This window comes from Triticum dicoccoides, chromosome 2B, assembly GCF_002162155.2.
Source record: "Triticum dicoccoides isolate Atlit2015 ecotype Zavitan chromosome 2B, WEW_v2.0, whole genome shotgun sequence".
NCBI lineage: Eukaryota > Viridiplantae > Streptophyta > Magnoliopsida > Poales > Poaceae > Triticum > Triticum dicoccoides.
In genome coordinates this window covers 572887363-572909521 of record NC_041383.1, presented here as the reverse complement: position 1 = coordinate 572909521, position 22159 = coordinate 572887363, and the positions used below count along the sequence as shown (strand labels likewise).

At 44.8% G+C, this 22159-nt stretch overlaps 1 protein-coding gene across 1 annotated transcript; it reads right to left on the bottom strand.

The window, feature by feature from the left end:
• Positions 1–10702: 10702 nt before the first annotated feature.
• LOC119364941 (putative GEM-like protein 8) lies at positions 10703–12149 on the bottom strand. The gene is made up of 2 exons (XM_037630514.1): positions 11831–12149; positions 10703–11744 (listed from the first exon to the last, which is right to left on the bottom strand). Exons 1-2 carry the CDS (start codon positions 11919–11921, stop codon positions 11215–11217), a joined length of 621 nt encoding a protein of 206 aa, XP_037486411.1. The 5' UTR covers positions 11922–12149; the 3' UTR covers positions 10703–11214.
• Positions 12150–22159: the final 10010 nt, after the last annotated feature.

Genomic DNA, 22159 nt, shown 5'->3' with positions numbered 1-22159 from the left:
CTTTGTGTGATGAAGATAGAGCAACAGCCAGACTATATGAGTTTGTAGGGATAACTTTCTTTGGCCATGTTGTTTTGAAAAGACATGATTGCTTTATTGGTACGCTCGAAGTATTATCGTTTTTATGTAAAAAGATAGAGTATTTCTTTGAATAACTCATATCTTAATATTCATGCCATGATTAGACATATGATCAAGATTATGCTAGGTAGCATTCCACATCAAAAATTATATTTTTTATCATTTACCTGCTCGAGGACGAGCAGGAATTAAGCTTGGGGATGCTGATACGTCTCCATCCTATCTATAATTTTTGATTGTTACATGCCAATATTCTACAACTTTGATATACTTTTGGCAACTTTTCAACTATTTTTGGGACTAACATATTGATCCAGTGCCCAGTGCCAGTTCTTGTCTGTTGCATGTTTTATGTTTCACAGAAACCCCATATCAAACAGAGTCCAAACGGGATAAAAATGGGCAGAGAATAATTTTGGAATATTTGTGATTTTTTGGAAGTAAAATCAACGCGAGACGGTGCCCGAGGGGGCCAGCAGATAGGAGGGCGCACCCCAGGGAGGCAGGCGCGCCCTGGACTCTCCTGCCCTCCCCCCATAAGGCAGTTGACGCTCTTCTTTTTCCACAAGAAAGCTAATTTTATGAGAAATATCTGGGCAAAATATTCACCCCAATGGAGTTACGGATCTCCGGATATAAAAGAAATGGTGAAAGGGCAGAATCTGGGAACGCAGAAACAGAGAGAGACAGAGAGATAGATCCAATCTCGGAGGGGCTGTCGCCCCTCCCAAGCCATGGGAGCCAAGGACCAGAGGGGAAACCCTTCTCCCATCTAGGGAGAAGGTCAAGGAAGAAGAAGAAGAAGGGGGGCTCTCTTCCCCTTTCTTCCGGTGGCGCCGGAACACCACCGGGGGCCATCATCATCACCATGATCTTCACCAACACCTCCGTCATCTTCACCAACATCTCCATCACCTTCCCCCATCTATATTCAGCGGTCCACTCTCCCGCAACCCGATGTACCCTCTACTTGAACATGGTTCTTTATGCTTCATATTATTATCCAATGATGTGTTGCCATCCTATGATGTCTGAGTAGATTTTCGTTGTACTATTGGTGGTTGATGAATTGCTATGATTGATTTAATTTGCTTGTGGTTATGTTGCTGTCCTTTGGTGCCCATCATATGAGAGTGCGCATGGATCACACCATAGGGTTAGTTGTATGTTGATAGGACTATGTATTGGAGGGCAAGAGTGACAGAAGCTTCTACCTAGCATAGAAATTGATGCATACGAGATTGAAGGTGGACCAATATATCTTAATGCTATGGTTGGGTTTTACCTTAATGAACATTAGTAGTTGCGGATGATTGCTAATAGTTCCAATCTTAAGTGCATAGAATTCCAAGTCAGGGATGACATGCTAGCAATGGCCTCTCCCACATAAAACTTGCTATCGGTCTAGTAAAGTAGTCAATTGCTTAGGGACAATTTCACAACTCCTACCACCACTTCTCCACACTCGCTATACTAACTTTATTGCTTCTTTATCTAAACATCCCCTACTTTTTATTTACGTGTTCTTTATTACCTTACAAACCTATCCAACAACACCTACAAAGTACTTCTAGTTTCATACTTGTTGTAGGTAAAGTGAACATTAAGCATGCGTAGAGTCGTATCAGTGGTAGATAGGACTTGAGAGAGTATTTGTTCTACCTTTAGCTCCTCGTTGGGTTCGACACTCTTACTTATCGAAAGAGGCTACAACTATCCATATACTTGCGGGTCATCAGGGCACACCAATAACCACACATCAACAAGCAAGTATGGACACCACCACCCCGCCACCGCAATCACCAGCGCCTGTAGTGCAGGGTGAGAGCGGCGGATGACGTGATGATGGGGGTCCAATAGTGGCTGATGTAATCGCCCCCGTAGAACAAAGAATGGATGAGGAGATGGAGGAGGACTCTCTTCGGTTCCTCAATACAGGCGCCTATGACGGTGACTTAGATATGATGAGTCAGCCATATGAAGACTCGGGCTATTTGCATGCTAATGAGGATATGGATTATTTGCTCGGGCAGGAACGTCCTAGCAGGGATTGCAAGAAGTCTCTCTTCATGCAATCCTCACATGACACGCCTGAAGATGCCGCCTCAACACAGGCTCAACTAGCTGGGGGTCGTACAGTGCTTAGCCCGACAGCACCGGGGCGGGGGTTAAGAAAGGGTCTGGAAGGTCAGCCCCAGAAAAAGGAGAAGAAGAGATTGGGGAAGAGAGGCGCTGCTGCCTACAAACAAGCCAGAGCACGTAGCAGCCAGATGGCGGACTTTGAAGAGCATGTACCTATCAAAGGTGTGGCCATGTTCCATGTCACGGATGAGTCGGTGCTACTGCCGAAACTGCTGGAGGCAATATTAGGGGATCTCAGGAGACTGCACGACCATGTGATGTCGACTGAGAAAAGCCTGCTAGCCTTGAAGGATCCAGGATATTCGACATACGCGGCTCGTGTGCCTGAGGGGAAATGCTACGTCGACGCACGTCCCACAGAGGTGTTCTTCCTACGGTTTGACCATATCTTCGAGATGTTTCTGACAAGGTGGCTCGATTGTACAATTGTCCGCCTTTTTGCACTACACATGAGCTCCGTCATGAAGAGAGAAGAAGTCCCACAAATCTGTGTGGCGGATACATACTACATGCACAAGTCCTTCTTGAATCTCAGCGACTTTGAGCGTAAAACTGCTAGGGAGTACCTCAAAAACTTCATTGTACAGAATAATGTCTAGGAAATTGTCCTCCTGCTTTATCATCCAAAGTAAGTCTGTGCTGGACAAACCTTTCGTACATTTCAATCATTCCTTCTCGCTCATATGGAGAATAATTTGAGGTGTTTTTTCCCTATAGCAATGGGCGCGCCGTCCTTATCGTATTTACCTGCAAGTATCCCACGCCATGTATTTCGACTCTACCAAATACTACGAGAAGAAGGACTATACCCAAATATTGAACATTCTTGATGATGCTCTCCAAGGCTTCAGCTTGAGGGGTGGACACCGGCAGATCAGGAAACTAAGACACAAGAAGACGGGTTTCTCGCATAAAACTAACTTCTGCTGCATCCATGTCTCAAAACCAAGCAAGAACGATGGATTCTACCTCCTCCATCTCATGATGGAGTTCACAACGGATCACCAAAAGCTTCGCATGACAAGCAGAAATGATGATCATATCCACGAGTGGGTAGAATCTCATGCTGAAGCGGATTCTAAACTTAGAAATGACTTCTTTCGCATCCAGAGGGACATTGCGACGATCATCATGAAAGAAGTCGTCGATGAGAAGGGGAAGTTCCACCACGGCCCTATATCGCGAGCTGGCGTCTGAACTCGCATAGGCATGCAACGCCAGGACCTCACACCATTCAAGAAGCTAGGGAACATCCTCGATGATATGGAAGGATGGAACTTCTAGTGATTTTCGATGCCGATGATGATGATATCTGTTGGTTGAACTTGTATAGTTTCTGTAGCGATGGAACTTAGTGATGTCCACGGTCCCTGCCGAACTTGCATACGACTAATTTGTTAGTTTGGGTACGATGACCTGCGTACCTCTAGTTAATTAGTTTGCGTATAATGAAACTGCGTTCATTATTTGTATGTTTACTATATGTTGCATATAGTTGCTAACCCTTTCTTTTTCGTGTTGCTCAAGTATATTTTGTTGCATATATGATTGTACATTCTCTCGATGAAGATGCATCTCTAATAGGCACCTAGATTCTTGATGGCGAAGGAGCAGTGCTATGTCGTGTACAAAGGGAAGGTTCCGGGAGTGTACGACGAGTGGCCTGAGTGTCAGGCGTAAGTGGAGGGGGTCTCGGGCGCCAGCCATAAAGGCTTCAAAAGCAGACAAGAAGCAGAAGCTAGTTACTTGAGGTTCATGCTAGCGCGAGAGAGGACTCATAACCGCCGCCTCATGTACTGCATAGTTCGGCTCTCACTCATAGTGATAGCTCTTCTCGCGTATATCATTGTTTAGATGGATGAGGATGTAGTTGCAAGTACTCGAGACTTGTATCACTGTTTTCGAGATGACGATGACATACCACTTTGTGTTGGATGATGACACGATTTAATGATACTATTTGTATGTATATGCTATGGTTACATTTGTATGTATATGATGATGACATTTGTATGTGCTAAACATTATTGTATAAAGCCTGTTCAAATATAAAACAAATACGCAGAAAAATATATCAGAAACTAATAAAACTAGATGTGGCGAGGGGAGAAAAGTTAGCAGCAGCGCGCCCTTACCATTAGCGCGTCTTAATACAAAGCGTTGTAGCTATTAGCAGCAACACGTCTCTCTGGAGCTTGCTACTGATACGCATGTATAGCAGTAGCGCGGGCGGACGCGCGCTACTGCTACATGTTAGTTTAGCGCCATATATGTAGAGCGGCAGCCTGCGCTACTGATACACATAATACACGTGCTACTGCTAGGCTTTCCCTAGTAGTGTCGAGGTATAATCACTTTCAAGTCGGTCACCCATCCTCGGTCTGCTCCAGCCACAAAATACTGAGCCACAACATACTTAGCGTTCAAGTTCTTTTCGGAATGATGTACCGAAAGGGAAGATGCACCTTGATGGTATTGGTTGCCAATCAGACCTATAACACCTATTAGAATGCCACATACATTCTTCAAAAATTGACCAAACTCATATCACACTTTTGAAAACATGTCTTGAAGTAATGCCATAGACCTTCTAGAATCAAGTAAACATGTCTTGAAACACCAAAAGTCATTGTCAAAATTGTGAAAATGACTTCGAGGTAAGTTTGACTGACATGACTGAAAAGTTGACCAAAAACCATTCTTAAATTTTTGAGAACAAGTACTTGGAGGTTAATTTGACACACAGAACTTATGAGCTGACCGAAGTCATATCACATTTTTAGAAATATGTCGTAAAGTATAACGTGACAGACCTTCCTCAAGCCAATTAACATGTGTATAAAAAACAAAACAAACATTGTCAAAATTTGCAAAACAAGGACCTCGAGGTTAATTTAAGTGATAGCTCGGAGCACTATATACGTTTAAATGTGAACAGAACTGGTGTTGTACACACTTAAATGTTTACGGCGACCCATCTGGTAGGGAAGCTGGTCTTTGCTGATATAGGATGCCTCTTCGCATCCTTATGGTGTACCTGGATGAACGCCCGTCGCCAGCTCGCCGGGAAGAGGAAGTGGCGGCCAAGAAGACTGGTAGCGCACCTAAGTAGTTGTAGAATCGAGGACTAGTATTACTGGGGGCACGTATTGAGTAGAAGATAAATTCCTCTCAAATGTATTTACCTTTCATCTTCAGATTCGTGCCCAATTTTTTTTTTTGAAAATGAATGTGTTATCTCTTTGAGTGCTTTAGACTGAAAATAGTATGCGAATGTGTTGCTAATTCATCCAAAATTTACGTGCCGACCACAGTGCGATCTGTTTGTTCTGAAGTAGGCATGTCCATCGACTGAAATAGAAACTGAACTTTATGATGGAAGAACCGATCTTCCCATCCAGACTATAACTTATTCTATTCAATCATATGCATAGCACAAAGCCATATGATCTCTACAGATCAACAACCAATTGTAGCAAATGCGTTCCAAATTTATCCAAAATTGACGTGGCGACCAACTTGTCATCTGTTTGTTCTGAAGTAGGCATGCCCACTCTTTGAAATTGCAACCGAATTTTCTGACAAAACAACAAGTAATCACAGTGAATGGTAGAAGTATCTGACAAGTGGACATGGCTGATGTAACATGCATCTTACTTCTACTTGTGCACACTATACACATATGTTGGTCCATTCATGTACATGTTACGAAGCAAACCACACCCAGAGAGCCTGCATTTTCTTCTCTGCATTCTATACATGTTTAGAAAGCCGATATTAATACCCCATACAAAAAAACCAAAATTTGAATCATGATTATGAAGGAAACCGCTTTTGTCCATATAAAATTCGCAACATCTAGTTGTTTTAATGAAGACATCATGTGTGCACTAGGGGTATGGACGTAGTGTTACTAGGGGCTATAAAAAGGAGAAAATGTATGCACAATGGGTATGGAAGTAGTGTTAGTACAAGGTACAAGAAGGCATACCATCTAAACTTTCAAATGGTTATGAGTACATGGAAATTGAAAAGGAAGTACCACAATGAATGAGTAAACAAATCTACAATAAGATGTTTGAATCAAGAACATGTGAGGACTAGGGGTATGTAGGTACTTTAAGTAGGAGGTACAAACGGGTGTAGCATCTTGTTTTCAAATGGTTATGAGTACATGGAAAATGAAAGGAAATGGCACAATGAATGAGAAAACAAATCTACAATAAGTTGTTTGAATCAAGAAGAACATGTGAGCACTAGGGGTATGGAGGTAGTGTTAGTGTAGGTACTAAAGGGCGTACCGTCTTGATTTTCAAATGGTTACGAGTACATGGAAATTGAAAAGGAAGTACCACAATGAATGAGAAAACACATCTACAATAAGTTGTTTGAATCTAGGAAAACATGTTTGCACTAGGGGTATGGAAGTAGTGTTAGTAGGAGGTACAAAAGGGCGTGGCATCAAGACATGTCAAGTGGTAACTTTAGTTCAAATTTCACATGGACAAAGATGTATTACATGATCTAATATAAATTACTGCAGGTTTGTCATGTACAAGGAAAAGAACATGATTCATCAAAAAATTGTTCACTGGACCTTGGCACGACCAATAAACCTCTTCGAAAAAATAAAAAGGTTCCACCTTCTTTTAATATTCTTGTTGGACCCGAAATTTTGCCCCGCCCTTTCGTTCCCTCTCTTTTTTGGTTCCCTTCAACTATTTTAAATGCCGCGCTCATTTCCCCAATCCCACCGTATAAAGCTTATTCCCAATTCACGAAATGAGCCCATATCTTCATCATCGTCCCCTCATATGTCTCTTATTCTGCATATCTAGTCCACTTGTGGCGGCCAAATGGATCCCTCCCCGGCGTCCGGCATGGGTAGTGTGCTTTGAAGCGGCAAACAACGTAAACTTCCCTCGTCGACCCCAAGACCTAATCCGACAGTACCAAGTAACAACTCTACCCCCCGTGGAACAATTACTAGAACAAGGTAAAATAAATGTACCCGTGGGCTGGCTATATCATTAAACCTGATTATATAAATGAAGAAAATTGGCATAAACTTGTGGACCACTGGTGTGAGGATCACTCCAATGTATGTGATACAAAACTCTTGGCTTTTCAACTTGTCAACCAGTACTTCAAGAAATTTTGTACTAAATTTGATCTTCATGTCATAGGAACTTCGTGCGAAGAAACAAGGAAAACCATCTACTCTGAAGCTCAGCCAGAATGCTGCACGTACAAAATGTTATTTCCACTTCAAACATATGGTAAATATTTGTACTGCCTTATTGCAAAAGCTTTATGTTGGATTACTACATTTCTTGCAGTACTAGTGTTTACCAATTGATAAATACTCCCTCTGAATATAAGGTGTATTGATTTTCATGCAAGTCAACCATTTGAATGCTTGACCAAGATTATAGAATCAATAACAACATCTGCAATAACTATTAGAGAAGATATGAAACTACTTTTCACCATGGATCAAATGATATAAATTTCGTATTGTGAATGTTGATATAATTTTCTAAAAACTCAGTCAAACTTGTACTCAGTTGACTTTTGAAAAAACAAATAAACCTTATATAAAGGAACGGAGGGAGTATGATACAAGCCTAAGGACAACATTGATAATCAATCTGGTGGAGACTTGCTTGAACCTACATGCGCTATAAACAAAGATCCTACATTGAGTCTGACTGCAAAAAAACAAATCGTATGTACTGCCAAATTTGTAGGCTTATAGTTTGACAATAATTATTCAAACTATCAAACACTGTTCTAACACTTCTATCAATCGTATTGCAGAATGAATCTAGGATCAGTCATACACCATCAAAACTGCTTGATACGACAGCAATACTTGATGTAGAAATCATTGAGGAAAAGAGCTCCTCAAGCACCTTACTTTCGAGCATGGGCGTCTCATCCTCCTCGGGGAAGAATTCATCCTCTCTTGAACACATCTATGAGCTAGAATACATCATTGCAACTCAAGAGGCATATGCAAAAAAAGCAACATATATGTTTCATGAAGAGCTGAATGAAATACATTTTGCCCAGATAGTAGAATTAAAGAACTTAAGAAGAAGCAGCTACAAGAGATTGAAGATTTCAAATGGATCAGCAGAAGAAATCCACTGTCTTTGAAAAAAGGCAAAGACATATGGAGGCAATGCTCAGTCACCTGTTAACGAAGTCCATGCAGTCATCACAAGACAACGTCTGAAAAACACCGATAGCCTCATGCTTATAGCCAACTTAATTTTACTTTGTTCGAGAATGTGTCCTCTGCTTCTCCTTGTAAAATGTCAGGATTCACTTATAATGGAAGATCAGTTGCCTTTGAAATCTCATATTCCAGTGAATCAAATTTTCAATCTATTTTCCTGAAATTATGAATTAAATACAGATTTGCTGGCAAAATTAATAATAGATGAATTATAGTTTTTTTCTACGAGCGATGGTAATTGTGACGTAAATGCATGTCATCAACAATGTCTGGTCCCATTTGTAAGAAGCCATGTCAGCATCTTCTGGGCCCATATGTCACCAGTTTTGCCCAGTCAAAAATGACGCCGAGTTATTACTGATGGGACGGTCGGCGATAAAACCCACGTTGGACCCACATGGAAGAAGCCACCTCAGCAAATTCTGGCTTCATCTGTCTAAATCTTTGACCAGTCAACCCCCTCGGATCGATCACCGGTGACGCATTATCGTCGCCAAAATGATCTTACGCGACACATTGGGCTATCATGGGTGACATTCTGGACCGTCACCGGCGGCGATCGGTAACATTATTAGGTTTGTCACCTAAAATGCGATCTTGCATGACGGAAACGTGGTACCATCAAAAATTACTTTCTATGATGGCGCTTCAATGACAATGGGGTTGACAGTCGGAAAATGTCACGGGGGTATTTTCCATGACGAAAAAGGGTTATACGTGACACAAGTGAAACGTCGCAAAATAGAGCAAATTTTGTAATGTAGTGTAGCAAGTGTGCTTGACAATTTTCATGTCATATGGGATAGCAATGGTTTGTTGGTGAACAAAAAAAATTAAGTGTAACATTTGGTGCTCGACTTTTTATTTTTTGCATAGGTCAAAATGCTTAAGTTCTTCCCCCAGAAATTTGCATGTACTATTTTGGCGTGACAATGAACACGTCTATTTTTTTTAAAAAAAATTGACATTTGTGAAATCCATTTTTGGCACGCAGGAGCATGTGCTCCCTAGAGCCAAAATGGATTTCCGCAAAAATTAACACTATATACAAGTTACTATTTACACTTTTCGTCCTTGAATTGGCTAGGAGTAGAAGATGTAGGGAAAACGGTGAGGAGGAGACCACAAGTATTCCTCTAGCAATGAATGGTGGGTGGGCTGAAGGTGGGACTTATTGGAGGCTATGAATACGTTCAGGTTGCCACTCGTCTTCCACGCCAGTGTGCATTTACAAAGTTGAATGGAGCTTTGAGAATAATCACTATAGTTGTTTGTTGTTCTGTGACAATAGTATGTGTTAGTTTAACCCACTTTGTTCGATTGTAAATATGAAATTTTTCATCCTTATTGCAATGCACGGCGAAGGTGAGGTGGGCATCATCCGATTTTAAAGGAGAGGGCTCTAGCGAAAAATGTCCCGCTATGGCGGGAAACCGAGTGGAAAGGGGAGGTTCCGACAGGAAAAGGGGATGGTCCATCGTGGGGTAAAGTTTTTGTCTTGGGCCCGCGTGTTGGAGAGAACATGGCAGATAGTCCATACAACCACAGTTCTCCCCCATATATAATGTCTGGATTTGGGGAGTCCAGCCAATTTAGACGTCGAATTCTGGGAAGCCATTGGGCGCCCGTTTGATGTCCAAATACGACTTGACTTATGAGGGAGAAATGAGCATCAACCTTGGAGATGACTTTAATTATTTGTTTGCTTCATTTATATATGTATTATAACCCGTAGCAACGCGCAGTCGTTCTACTAGTATTGTATGGTTCCATCCATGAGCATTTTTTTCTGAGTGAAATCCAATTTAATGTAAATATTCCAAATACTTTGAGCAAAATATTCAATAGGAAACATTTCAATGTAAATATTCAATTGAAAAGTAAGCCATGTTTGCGGTCGAAGTATAATCAAGGTGAACGCCACTGAAAATTTTGATAATATGTTTCTAGAAATACAAAGATTTTGAGCTTAATTGTTTTGCTGCCAATAATTGGCATGCCAATTGTTGGCAAGTCTAAAAATTTGGCGCTCAATTGGTTGGCTACCAATTGGTTCTTGCCCACCTCTCAAAAAGTTACCAATTTTTTTTTGGCAAGTTTTGGTTTTACCAAATGTTGGCTTGCCAAGTATTGGCAATGCCAAACTTTGGCAGCGAACCAATTAGCCTCTTTGTACTTTGTTCATATTGTATACTATGCATATGAGAGGCAACCTCACCGTTTCTATGCAAGAGGTGAGTTGAACTAAATTCATTTCATTCTATTTCTCAAACCAAATGCTACTTAAGTGTAACGATTTAATTCGATATCCCGAACCAAACAAGTCAACGGAACCGACATTCTTGGTGTGTCATTCCATTCCAGTTCGTTTTAAACCAAACACATCGGTTGCAGGCTTCCAGCACCTACCAATCCATGACGACGCCCATTGATAAGCCATTAGAGGGCCCCCGCTGCAAGGCTCGTTGCCCTGCTCGGGGCCTCTTCATGGCCATGCCCATGCTCGCGCGGCTCGTCGTCCACCTCCAGCCTCACGTATAGGGACGTCCCGTAAGCCACCAGGTCGATAACCTAGGCCTCGTGCCGCGTCGGCTCGGGCGAGCGCCAGTCCTCACACCTTGCTGAGCTCCCGGCGGCGATGTTACGCTGCGCCTAGTCGCCGAGTCCGACGAGATCTCCTAAATCACGCATGCTGCTCGTGTTGTAAGTCAGAGAGTGATCGGCATCGCCGTGCGCTCGCGTAGCTTTCACGCCGCGGTAGGCCGCAGGCGCCGCCCGCTCCCGGTGCCCGCCCCCTGCGACGACGGCACCTTCATCCCATTCCCACCCCCCGCCATGCCGATGACCTGCTCGAGGTGCTGCAGGGACGCCTGGTAGCTGACGAAGCCCATGAACCAGAACTCGAAGTCGTCGTCGGTCACCAGCTGGACGTACTTCTGCTCCGGCCGGTGCTGGTTCTCGCTCGGCCTGGCCGCCTTCACCCTCCTCAGCGGGACGGCCACCTTGTACGGCACCCGTACCGTCTGGCCCTTGGGCGAGGTCAGCGCCAGCGACCGGTCGCTACGGAAGGCCACCTTCTCCGTGGATACGAAGAGCATCCCGGCGATCGGGCCGGCGGTGGTGGACAGGTAGCACTGCGAGGCCTTGAGGAGCTTCTCGCCCTTCTCGACCGAGAACCACCTCTGGAAGACTTTCTCCACGCCGCCGGCCTGGAGGATTCTGGCGCCCAGCGACAGCTTTCCCCTCACGGTCTCGTACAGCTTTGGGCCGAGAGTCACTGCAGAAACATATGTTCAGTGTCTAATTCACAACCAGAGCTACAAAGATTTATCCAGATGGACTAGAGAAGGACTGAAGGAGGACTTAAGATGTTCTTTGATGCCCCGAGCAAACTTGTCCCCGGTCCTGCGGCCCGACTTGCCGCCGGTACGCAGGCTCGTCGAATACTTTGCATCGCCGCTGGTGAACTCGGGCTCCTCGATGCCGATAGCAGTGCTGCTCATTGGGATGCCAATCACATGCGCATTTCGTGCCTTCTCCATTTGCTGTTGGAACGAAGAACCGGAGACTTCTTTCTCTCGTAAGACGACGAGGAGGTGAAGACTTGCTCTGCTTCCTTCCTTTGCGCCTAAGTTTCCTGCCTCTGTCTGAGGTTGCCGGTGAGGTGAGTTGTGACTTGTTGCTCCGTGCTCTGGATGGGGAGGAGGGGGTCGCCTTTTATAAGCTCTGGATTACAGAACCTGTAGAAAACTTCCCTTGTCGACGATCGATCAAAAGCCGGGTGCCTATCCAATTCCAATTACTAGCTTTTGAATGGAACAGTTACCCGCGCCCACAAGGATTCTGGATAAAATATGGAGATGGGCCCCTAGTGCTTGCCTAGTGTTGTGCTGCATGTGCAAGGGTCCACTGCAAGACATTTGTGCATGGACCATGATCGACGATGCCTTCTCCTAGCCGGCTGTCACATGCACCCATGCAATTGCCAATTGCGGGGCTTCAGAAAAATCTGACCTCCGTAACTTTGTCGCCGGCCGGGCGGTGAGCCGTTGATTAATCCCTGTTTCTGCAAAGTATATATGCAACGCAGCCGAATTGTCACTTTCCTCTTCAGATTATTTGTAGGTTTGCAGTGCCGTGTGTTCAAAGTGGAGATAGCTTTGAGCGGATGCAATGCCATGGTGCCACGACTATGTAGACCGCACGTTACCGCACTTTCGTGCGAGCTGATTCGGTGACAGGGATGGCGTGGCAGCAGGACTGGATAAAATTTGCGCAGTGGGGCCTACACCCTACGTACAGGAGTACGAAGAAGAAGAAGCAAGAAGGTTCGCGCGTGCATGGAATGGAAGGCCCCGTCACTGCACGTTCGGTCAGTCTCGCTCTCAGTGCATGTTAGCTTTCTTTGGTTTCTCCTCTGAGGTCTGAGCTGCTTTTCTTCCAGGGCGCCTACGGTGGTCTGAGTCAGCGTCGCGTCCGACGACGCTCCTCGTCAGCGAACCATCTCGGCGCCGGCCGGTCGTGGCGGGCCTCGTTGGTTTGGTGGCGAGCCGTCCGGCCAGGCGGCCAGCCAGATGGCTCGACCCATGCGACGCAGATGTCATTTCCTATTGTGAGACGGTGGGACGCCTTCGGTGTCTTAATGGAACCTGGCTTTGGGTCATTGACACGTGGGCCCAAATATTATGAACATAAAGGTAGGTGCCTTAAGGCACCGAAGCATCGTCCCCTCGAAGGCAAAAAAATCAGCTCGCAGATATGCATGTGCATAATCAATATGAGCATGTGGTGCGTTAAGGCTTCCCTGTCATCGTCTAAACTGCATTGTTTATATCCCATTACGATTGTTTTTCCCTCAAAACCATTGCGGTATTGCGTGGGGGCGGGGATAGAGATCGACCAGAATTCCTGGTTGTTGGGGCTCTGTATTTAAAAAGGACAGTTAATCAAATGGATAAGTTTGCATTGGCCTTACATTGCATTGCATTGACCAAAAATTAAAGCATGCTTGCTTTGCTTCCGTGAAAAGGTGTGGTAGGACTAGCGTAGGAAAAGGCGCGGAAACGAGGAAACCCGAGGAAGAATGTGCGTGAGTGCATTAGGAGAGATTTCTAGTGTGTGTTTCGTTTAACGGATAAGGACAACACCGTTACACCGACGACGAATATAAACATGTGTGCTACTAGTAGCTAGTAGTTGCTCACAGTGTTAGATTATTATTGTCGGAGCAAAAGAACCGCGTATCAGTATGTTTACAAATTCAGGTCACGCAAGGGCTCAGTTTCGATGTTTATACGTCTTTGACCAATGTGGCCGCCCACACCACATGCATTAAGATCATGCATGCAACTTGCAAGTGCTTCATACATTAAGCTTAGCTTTCTACCCAGAGCAATAATCTTTGTCTATTTTTCTTTTTGCGAAATAATCTTTGTCTATGACCCACTAGAATCCCAGTATGACCCAAGCCATCCCAACCAGGATGTACAGTACATGTTCCATCAGTAAGGACGTGTTTGGTTGCCTGCATGCAGCCCAACCAGACCCACACGGGATGTGCGCGACCTGTTTGGTTGGCTGGGCTGCATGCGGTTTGAGGCCCGCACGAACCTCAAAGCAGCCCGCAGGCTGGCCCGGTGGGAACTGCCGAATCAGATTCTCGCGAGCCTGGCCGGGCGCGGCCGCGCGTGTGGGGCAGTTGCACTTCTCGGGCAGCGCGGGAGACGGAGGCGACGTCTCATTACTCGCCCCCCACTCTCCTGTCACCGCCCAGCGCACTGTTCCCACCGCTCCCTTTCTCTCCCTCACCGCCCCTCCCTCTCCTCTCCTCTGCTTCGATGGCTCTGCCACGCCCACCGCCGCACCGCCCTTTGACCCCGGTCAACCAGCGCATCGCCAGCATCCAGGAGTGCTGGCTGGCCAGGCTCCAGAACTCGGGCACCGTCACCCATCTGCTGCCGGCCTCCACGAGCGCCGGCCAATGCGGTGCCGGCCGCTCCTGCTCCGCCGCCAATTCCGGACCTCCTGGTCCTGGGCTCAGCGCCGACGCCGTCGACGGAGCCTCCCCTTCTTGGGACACCATTGGGCTCGGGGGTTTTCTTGACCCCCGTCCAAGGGTTTTCTCCGGTCGGCGGGCCGTTCTTCTCGACCTCCGGCGTGGCGTTCAGCACGGGGCCGATGTCGCAGGCCGTCGCCGGGGCCGGCTCCTCCTCTGCTCCGCCACCTCTATCGTTCCCGCTGGGGTTTTCACCCCGGCCTCGGTTTGCCGCGGCTACGCGTGCTCCGGTGAGTCAAATCCCCTCAAATCTTGCTCCTATATGTAAATTAGCGGTTAATTTCTTAGGCATGTGCTAGGATTGATAGGATTCTAGCAGATCTTATTGGATGCGATCCCAATCGAATCCAATCGGACTGATCTGTTCTTGTTTTGTACAGTGCGTGTGCTAGGATAATTTTCTTATGCTACTGCTTGTGTTCATGCTAGAATGCTAGTAGCTATGTTACATGCTAGAATCCTAATCATGCTAGTCCGAGTCCTACTACATGGTAGATTTGTGCTACATGCTAGTAGCTGTGTTCATACTAGAATCATGTTCATGTTGAGTGATGAATGCTAGAATCGTATTAACTGATGGCATGTTCATGTTAGGATCATGTCCTTGTTTCATGTTGCATGTTGAAACTAGGGTTTGTGCCATCAGTGGATATACGTACATGTAGTAGGACCATTTTAGGATGGTCCCAAATCTGCATGGCTGCACATGGGTGCTATTGGCACTTGCTGTTGCTTTTTTAGATGTTTTCTTGTTTAGGATAGTGCAGTGATCAGTGCCAGTTGCAGCAAAGAAGATGCCACTGATCAGTGACTTGCCCAACAAGAAGTGTCATTGATAAGTGGCATTTTCCCCTAGGTAAATGACACTTATCAATGACACTTGTTGTTGGGCAAAATGGCACTTGCTATTGGCCAAGTCACTGATCAGTGTCATTGATCAGTGCCATTTGCACTACAGCAAGTAGATTAGTGCTCTTGCCCAACACCAAGTGCCACTGATCATTGCCATTTGGCCATGAGCACATGCCACTGATCAGTGGCACTTGCTGTTGGGCAAATGCCACTGACCAGTGGCATTTGCTTGCTTGCTTGCTTGTTTGTTTGCTTGCTTGCTTGCTTGCTTTGTTTGATACTAATACTTGTCATGTTGCCTGACAAGATACTGAAGACTGACTGGGATGTGGCGGGTGGAGGAGCTCAGGTCGTGGCCGGAGCTGAGCACATCGAGGATTTCATCCCCACGAACAGGTGGCTCAGGACGGTGGACCTGCCTGGCAGGATCACTTTCATGAGTGTGCCTCGTTCAAGGGGACGATCTCCGAGGCAGGGCCACGAGGATGGAGCCAGGGAGCCGATGAGATTCTACCAGCAGATCAAGGACAACGAGGACCTCGCCATGCTCGTCGTCCCTCCCAAGTTCGTAGAGGTGATGAACACCTGGCTGGTCATCAAGCGACTCCCGTGCGTGGTCAGGCTCTCTGCCAACAAGCGGTGCATGCATGTTCTGTGTGCAGGTCCAGAACTTCGAGGGCCACATGGTGCTTGGCCGGGGGTGGAACTACTTCTGCCGCTGCCATTGCATCGTCCCCGGCGACCTCGTCGTTGTGCTCATCTCAGGACTCGGACTGAAGGTTCAGATCTACAACCACGACTCGTCGGTGATGTGCAGGTATCATTGCAGCAGACACAACTGCCTTGGTGGCATCGAGCAGGCTATGTAGTTAAGTTAAGTCAGGTGTTAGTGGAGAACTTTTAGGGTGTGTGGCGAGACTTGTGCTGGGAACTTGTTCATATTTTGGCCAGAAGCAGCACCCTGGCACAGCAGGGAAGGAGGATGTCCCTCTTCTTAATCTAGACTTATGCTATCTAGTTAAGTAGTTTGCTGTGTTAAGTTTGCTGTCATTACATTGCTTGCTTTTTTTGATCTTGCTGTTGTGATGTTGTTGTTGTGATGATCATGTGTGGTGGTAAGGCCATCACATTTGAATGGGGTGAGCAAAACACAAACGTTGTTTGCAACTAAACAACCGAAGTTTGCATCTGCTCACACCCTAAGCACAAATGCGGGCAACCAAACAGTAGGGGGTAAGTGTCTCTCAATGCGATGCAGGCAACCAAACAGATTGTATCTGCTGCATATGAGGCTGTTTTTCAACAACCAGGCTGGCTGGAAATAGACATTCAATGCAACTACTGTTGCAAACTGCAACCAAACACGCCCTAACACAAACGTGGGCGTGCTGTTTCACTGTTATTTTTGGGGGTGCCAGTGCAATGCGAGCAGGCACTCTGCTGGGAACAATAGATCAAAATCGACTCCCCACAATCCACTGCCTTTGGTCCTGCCTACTTGTCTGCCTGTCCAAATGTCTTGCCCCTAATGGCATCAATCTGTTCTCAAACTTTTGATTCGAGGGGAGGCTACATAAAGCTGGAGGATCGCCCGTCAGATTACAGCAGAAAGCAACGGCGCAGACGACATATCCGTAATAGATCACATGAAATCTAGACCGGGCCTCCACCATGTGGCAGATAAGGATGCAATGCCTATATGCCTATATGCCATGCATGCATGAACGACTTGGTTGCATCAACGTAAAAAAGCTTGTCCGAAGCTTTTTGTCAAGTTATATGGGTGTTCCAATCAAGAGCTTGCAGGTTGCGCCGCTTGAGAGCCTAAAACAAATCGGATCGGCCGGAGCGGGGGGAAAGGGGCAGGTCTTCGCGTAGCCGACAAGATCCTGATGGCTCGTGGTGGTTTAGGAGGTCCCGCCCAGCGCGCGCCCTATTTCGTGCTGCCCTTTGTGTCACTGATGAATCAGCCAACGCCCAACGAACTCATTTTTCTAATTGATTTTGAAGCTACTACATACATGCCAACCCCTTGATTTTTGTTTGTGCCTTGTCCACATGCAACGCACCCTCGAGGAGCGATTTGTGGGGCTCCAGTTAATTAGCTTTTGCCCTGCCTAAGCAAATGTAGGTAGGTAGGCCATGTGTGATCGCCGACGATTTTCCAGCGATTGGGATGGCTAGCAAGGAGTGTTTTTCAACTATGCGCGGCGCACAATGATTTAACTTTGTTTCACCCTACTGGAATTGAGACTAGGACCAGATTATAGGTGGTCTTACTTCCTCTCTTACACGATAGATGTAAATAATGCTTCCCTAATCAAAAGTCATGCAACAGCTATACGCTGTACTCCAGGCTAGTGGATAAGTGACTGAAAATTTATTGTTAGCTGTTCATCTAATGGGTTTTCCTTGAAGGGCACCCCATCATTCTTAGTTGTACATGGCTGCGGATGCGGCGGCATGGCGGTGGGCGTGGGCGTGGGCGGCCGGCTCCCCAGGGACCCAAATGTAATTTCTGTCATTTTTGGGGTTTGTTATACTACAGGCTATCCTTAATAGATCTGGATCCTATTCGCAAAAAGAAAAATTACCAAATGGAGGCGGGTCAAAACGACCTATGAAAGAAAACAAAAAAAAAAGATTCAAAGGTTGATCATAGTGGGGAGCATCATACATTAATATTGCATATGATACTACAATCATGCATACGATACCAGTATATTATTTGAATAACAAACATTAGCAATATGTACATAGAAAATAAGTTATTAGTTTATTTTCTTCGAAACCCATTTTACTATTTTTATATGAATAACGAGTTACAAAAAATTATGTTTGGTCTTTCCCTTTCTTTTACTAAATCCTAATGGCTCTCTCCTTCCTCGCACTTCTTCCTCGTTATGTTGTCGCCCTTTTCCTCACTAACACACACAACCCCCTCCTTCCACGTCTATGGAGGCACGCACCGTCAGCCTTTTCCTTTATCGTCACCTGCTACACTAGCTAGGACCTCATCAATCGACCCAGCCCCAACAGTTAGAGGTGTGCATATTAAGGAATGGGTGTGGCTAGATCTCAGTCGACTAAGACTTAACAAAGTCTCAATCAAGTGACATAATATATATAAAGGAAAAGAAATAGAAGAAAATTTAGCACGATCTCCATGTAAGATCTCACAAATATAGTGGTCAATTGATATTTAGCAATGCCGTCACGGAATTCGTTTTGGACCATCGCAACTTAGGGAGGGAGGTCGACAAACACCATATGGGACGAAGGCGGAAGAGAAAAGAAAAGGAAAAGGAAAAGGAGAGAGGAAAGGAACACATCGTGTTGCAAATCAGTGGGATATAAATTTGCTCGAAATATAACTATTAAAAACATTTTTTTTCTTTTTGTAGAATTGGCTATCAATCGGGTGTTGGTGCCGGCAACCCCGCACCCGTCAAGCCTCGGGCTTGCCTCCACCCCGAACACCGTGATAGGCTGCGATATCTCCAACTCGAGCTCGATTCGACTGTCGCACTCAAAACTTTTAGGCGCATGCATGATAGCAAACATGTGAAATATAAGTATGTTCTGTGATGTAGCAATTATCGTATGTACAATAGAAAGAAATACACAAATGTGGGAGACTAATCGCTATTATAGTTGGCAAATCGTAATGTATTTTTTTGGTGAAAGACAAATCTTAATTTTAACGCCGCGCGGGAACAAGTTCGTTAACACCGCATCTTAACAATCATGCAATACTTTAAGTAACAAGGTAGTATGATCGAAAATTATCCACAAGAAATCAAGTGGGATCTAAATAATAGCTGATGGATATCATACTCTGAGCTTAAACTAAAACATTATAACTCATAGTTGGCCATTGACATCGATGCATCTATCCACTGTGATCAGATGTGTATAATCAGGTTAGTGACCTTACGATGCAACTTTTGTGATGCACATAATTTTCTCCTATCATTTCTTCCCCTACCTCTTCTTTTGGCGAAGTATGGCGCATGTACTCACAACTCACAAGTGATAAAGAAACAGCATGACAGAAAAATTGCAACTAAAAAGGGTCCTCATACTTTGGAGTACAAAAAATAAATAAATCAAGGACCAAACTACATAGGAAAAGAAGAAGGACCAATCAAACAGCTCACGCGTCGACCACTCGACCTGGCCGGCGACATACTAAATCCTGAAAGCAAAACAGATCGGTCCATGCATGCATACACTGATACACCGACCGAGTGGAGTGGAGGTACTGGCGACCACGCGGCCGGGAAGCAAGCTGGGCCGGAGTCAAGTCATGGCGGGTGAGCACCTACGTAGAAAAGCAAAGCTTACCCCATGCACGCGTGTTCCGCTTTGCCTCGGGGGGACTCGCGGCGCGTTTGCGCCGTGACACTTGTGGCGCTCCCCGGCGTTGCTGCTTGTGATGGAGTGGGGAGGTAGAAGAAAGCTGGATCTTCCGCGGTTTGGGATCTTAGCTCCATTTGCAGGAATCTGCCTTGTTCGTTCCTTACTTCGGTTGTTGATGTCAGGTGATAGGTCACACGGATTTTGCTGGAGCTAGGGTGCTTCGTTACTACTCATAAACAAAGGTAACATGTTCTTTAAAGAAGTGAACAGTGACACCATTATCGTCGCCTAAACTAAATATAAATAAAGTAACACCAATATCTCTTAGCGGTCTAGCGCTCTTTTTTTATATGCTCTTTTTCCTCTTCCTAATGATAAGTAAGTCGTTCCTTTTTTTTAGTTAACAAAAAGAATGTTCCTTTTATCTTGCAAATAGTAAAGAAACGAAGGGAGTTTATAGCAAACTCCATTGGCCCTCGGGTGCAAGTGCACACTATTTTTTAAGAGAAAAATAGAAATTGCAAGGAAGCTTCAAAATTCCCGAAATTTGTTGGCAACAAACATGATCAAGTGTTATACTCGTGTAAAAGTATTACCAAATAAAATGCAAAAATTAGGAAGCGGACTTTTGGCTCTGGGGAGCATATGCTCTCTTATGAACAGTAAAATCAAAATAAATAGTAAATTAATTTTAAAAATTCTTATTTTTTACATGATCATATTAGCACTACAAAAGTTCGTCTAGTTGATGACAAAAACCCTAGCGATGAAACAGAAAACGTCGACTGAAATCATTTTCTGTAACGGGCCGTCGTCACGAGGTGTTTTCCTCATGGGGTAGCACCCTAGCCAACTTCGTGACGTTTTGGCCTGCAATTGTGGGACGCTTTTGGGCGTCACTAGGCATGTCCATTTTTCTCGACGATTTGTAGTGTGACGGATAATGTTTCGTGTCACAAACAATGTTAGGCGGGTTTAGAAAAATGGGCAACAGTAACAAACTGGCTTGTTGGTGTTCAGATCGTAGTACCTTATAAACTCTACCATGGAAGAGTTTATAACATATTAGAATAAAATTTTCAATGGTGTAGGGTTGAGATGTTCGTATCGAAATCCATTGAGTATTTCTTCATAGAATATACATGTTCATCATCATCACATCAGTACCAATAGTAGCACAAAATATGACATACAGAGATGGACAATCACTTAGGGAACATGACAAAGAGTCAGGACTACTCCTCAGAGAAAGGTCCTTGCACGTCCATGGTGTAGCGCGAAGATCATCCTGCCTTCAATATCCATGTCGTACACGTCGACTACTTTGCTCCACCCAGTAAGCACGATTCTTCCATCTCCTTTTCCTGAAGCCGAGTATGAATTGGAACTGATGATCGCTCTAGGATGGAGAACAATGGTCAGTTCTCCACACGGAAGTATCCGGTGGCATGACACAATTTGAACATTTTAAGTAATCTACATAAGTATCTAGACTATCTGAATATGCTGAGAGTAGATACAATTCTAACCATGATTTTGTCGTCAATGTAGGTCTTGTTCAAAGTGTGCAGCACGGGCACGTAGGAGTGCTCTCTTGATCCAGCATTGTAACCGTCCGCGTGCATCCAAATTTCATCAACAAAGCCGACGACAAACTACATATCTTCCTAGGTTACTCTGCTCCGTTCAATAACCTCCATGTTGTCTATTAATTGTTTTCTTTACAATATCCACTCTGTAATAAGCTATGAAAATATTAGTAAATAACATTTTTAAATATAGCAGCCCGATGAAATGTTGTTAGTTAAAATTGCTTGATATTTGCCAGAATACTTACACAGATGAGTTATTGGATCAGTGCTCAAACATACCCGGAGGTGATGTTCAGGTTTTCCACCTAGTCTGAGGGACATTTCCATATCTATTTCCAACTGGTACACTTTGGCAAATTCTTTCCAAGTACATCCTGTGAAAAAGGTCCTATCTTCTTCATTCCTGATTCTGCATAGAAAACAAAGGCCCTCTCTTGTCTCCAGTTGGATATGTACATTGGTCATGACAGATCTGTTTATACTCAGCTTCTTCAGAAGTTCGTCTCTTGCAAAGCAAAGGATGCAGTGAGCAAAATTCAGTGATTGCTCAAAATTATTTAGGTTATTTATGAAGTAGGTACTGTTTATGAGAGGGGTAAATACAATTTCCGACAGTGCTTACTAAAATTTAGGAATATTGGATATCACAAATTAGGTTCTGAATTTGTTGGTTTCAAAATGATTACTGCAATACAAATCTGGAATTTTCTATATCACAATAATCATAAAAGAAATTCTCAGATTACACATAGGTTATTTCTGACATTTAAAGAGGAGAATGTGGCAGCAAGTGGTACCAAGGGAGTACGGTTGGCACTTTACCCAATTTAG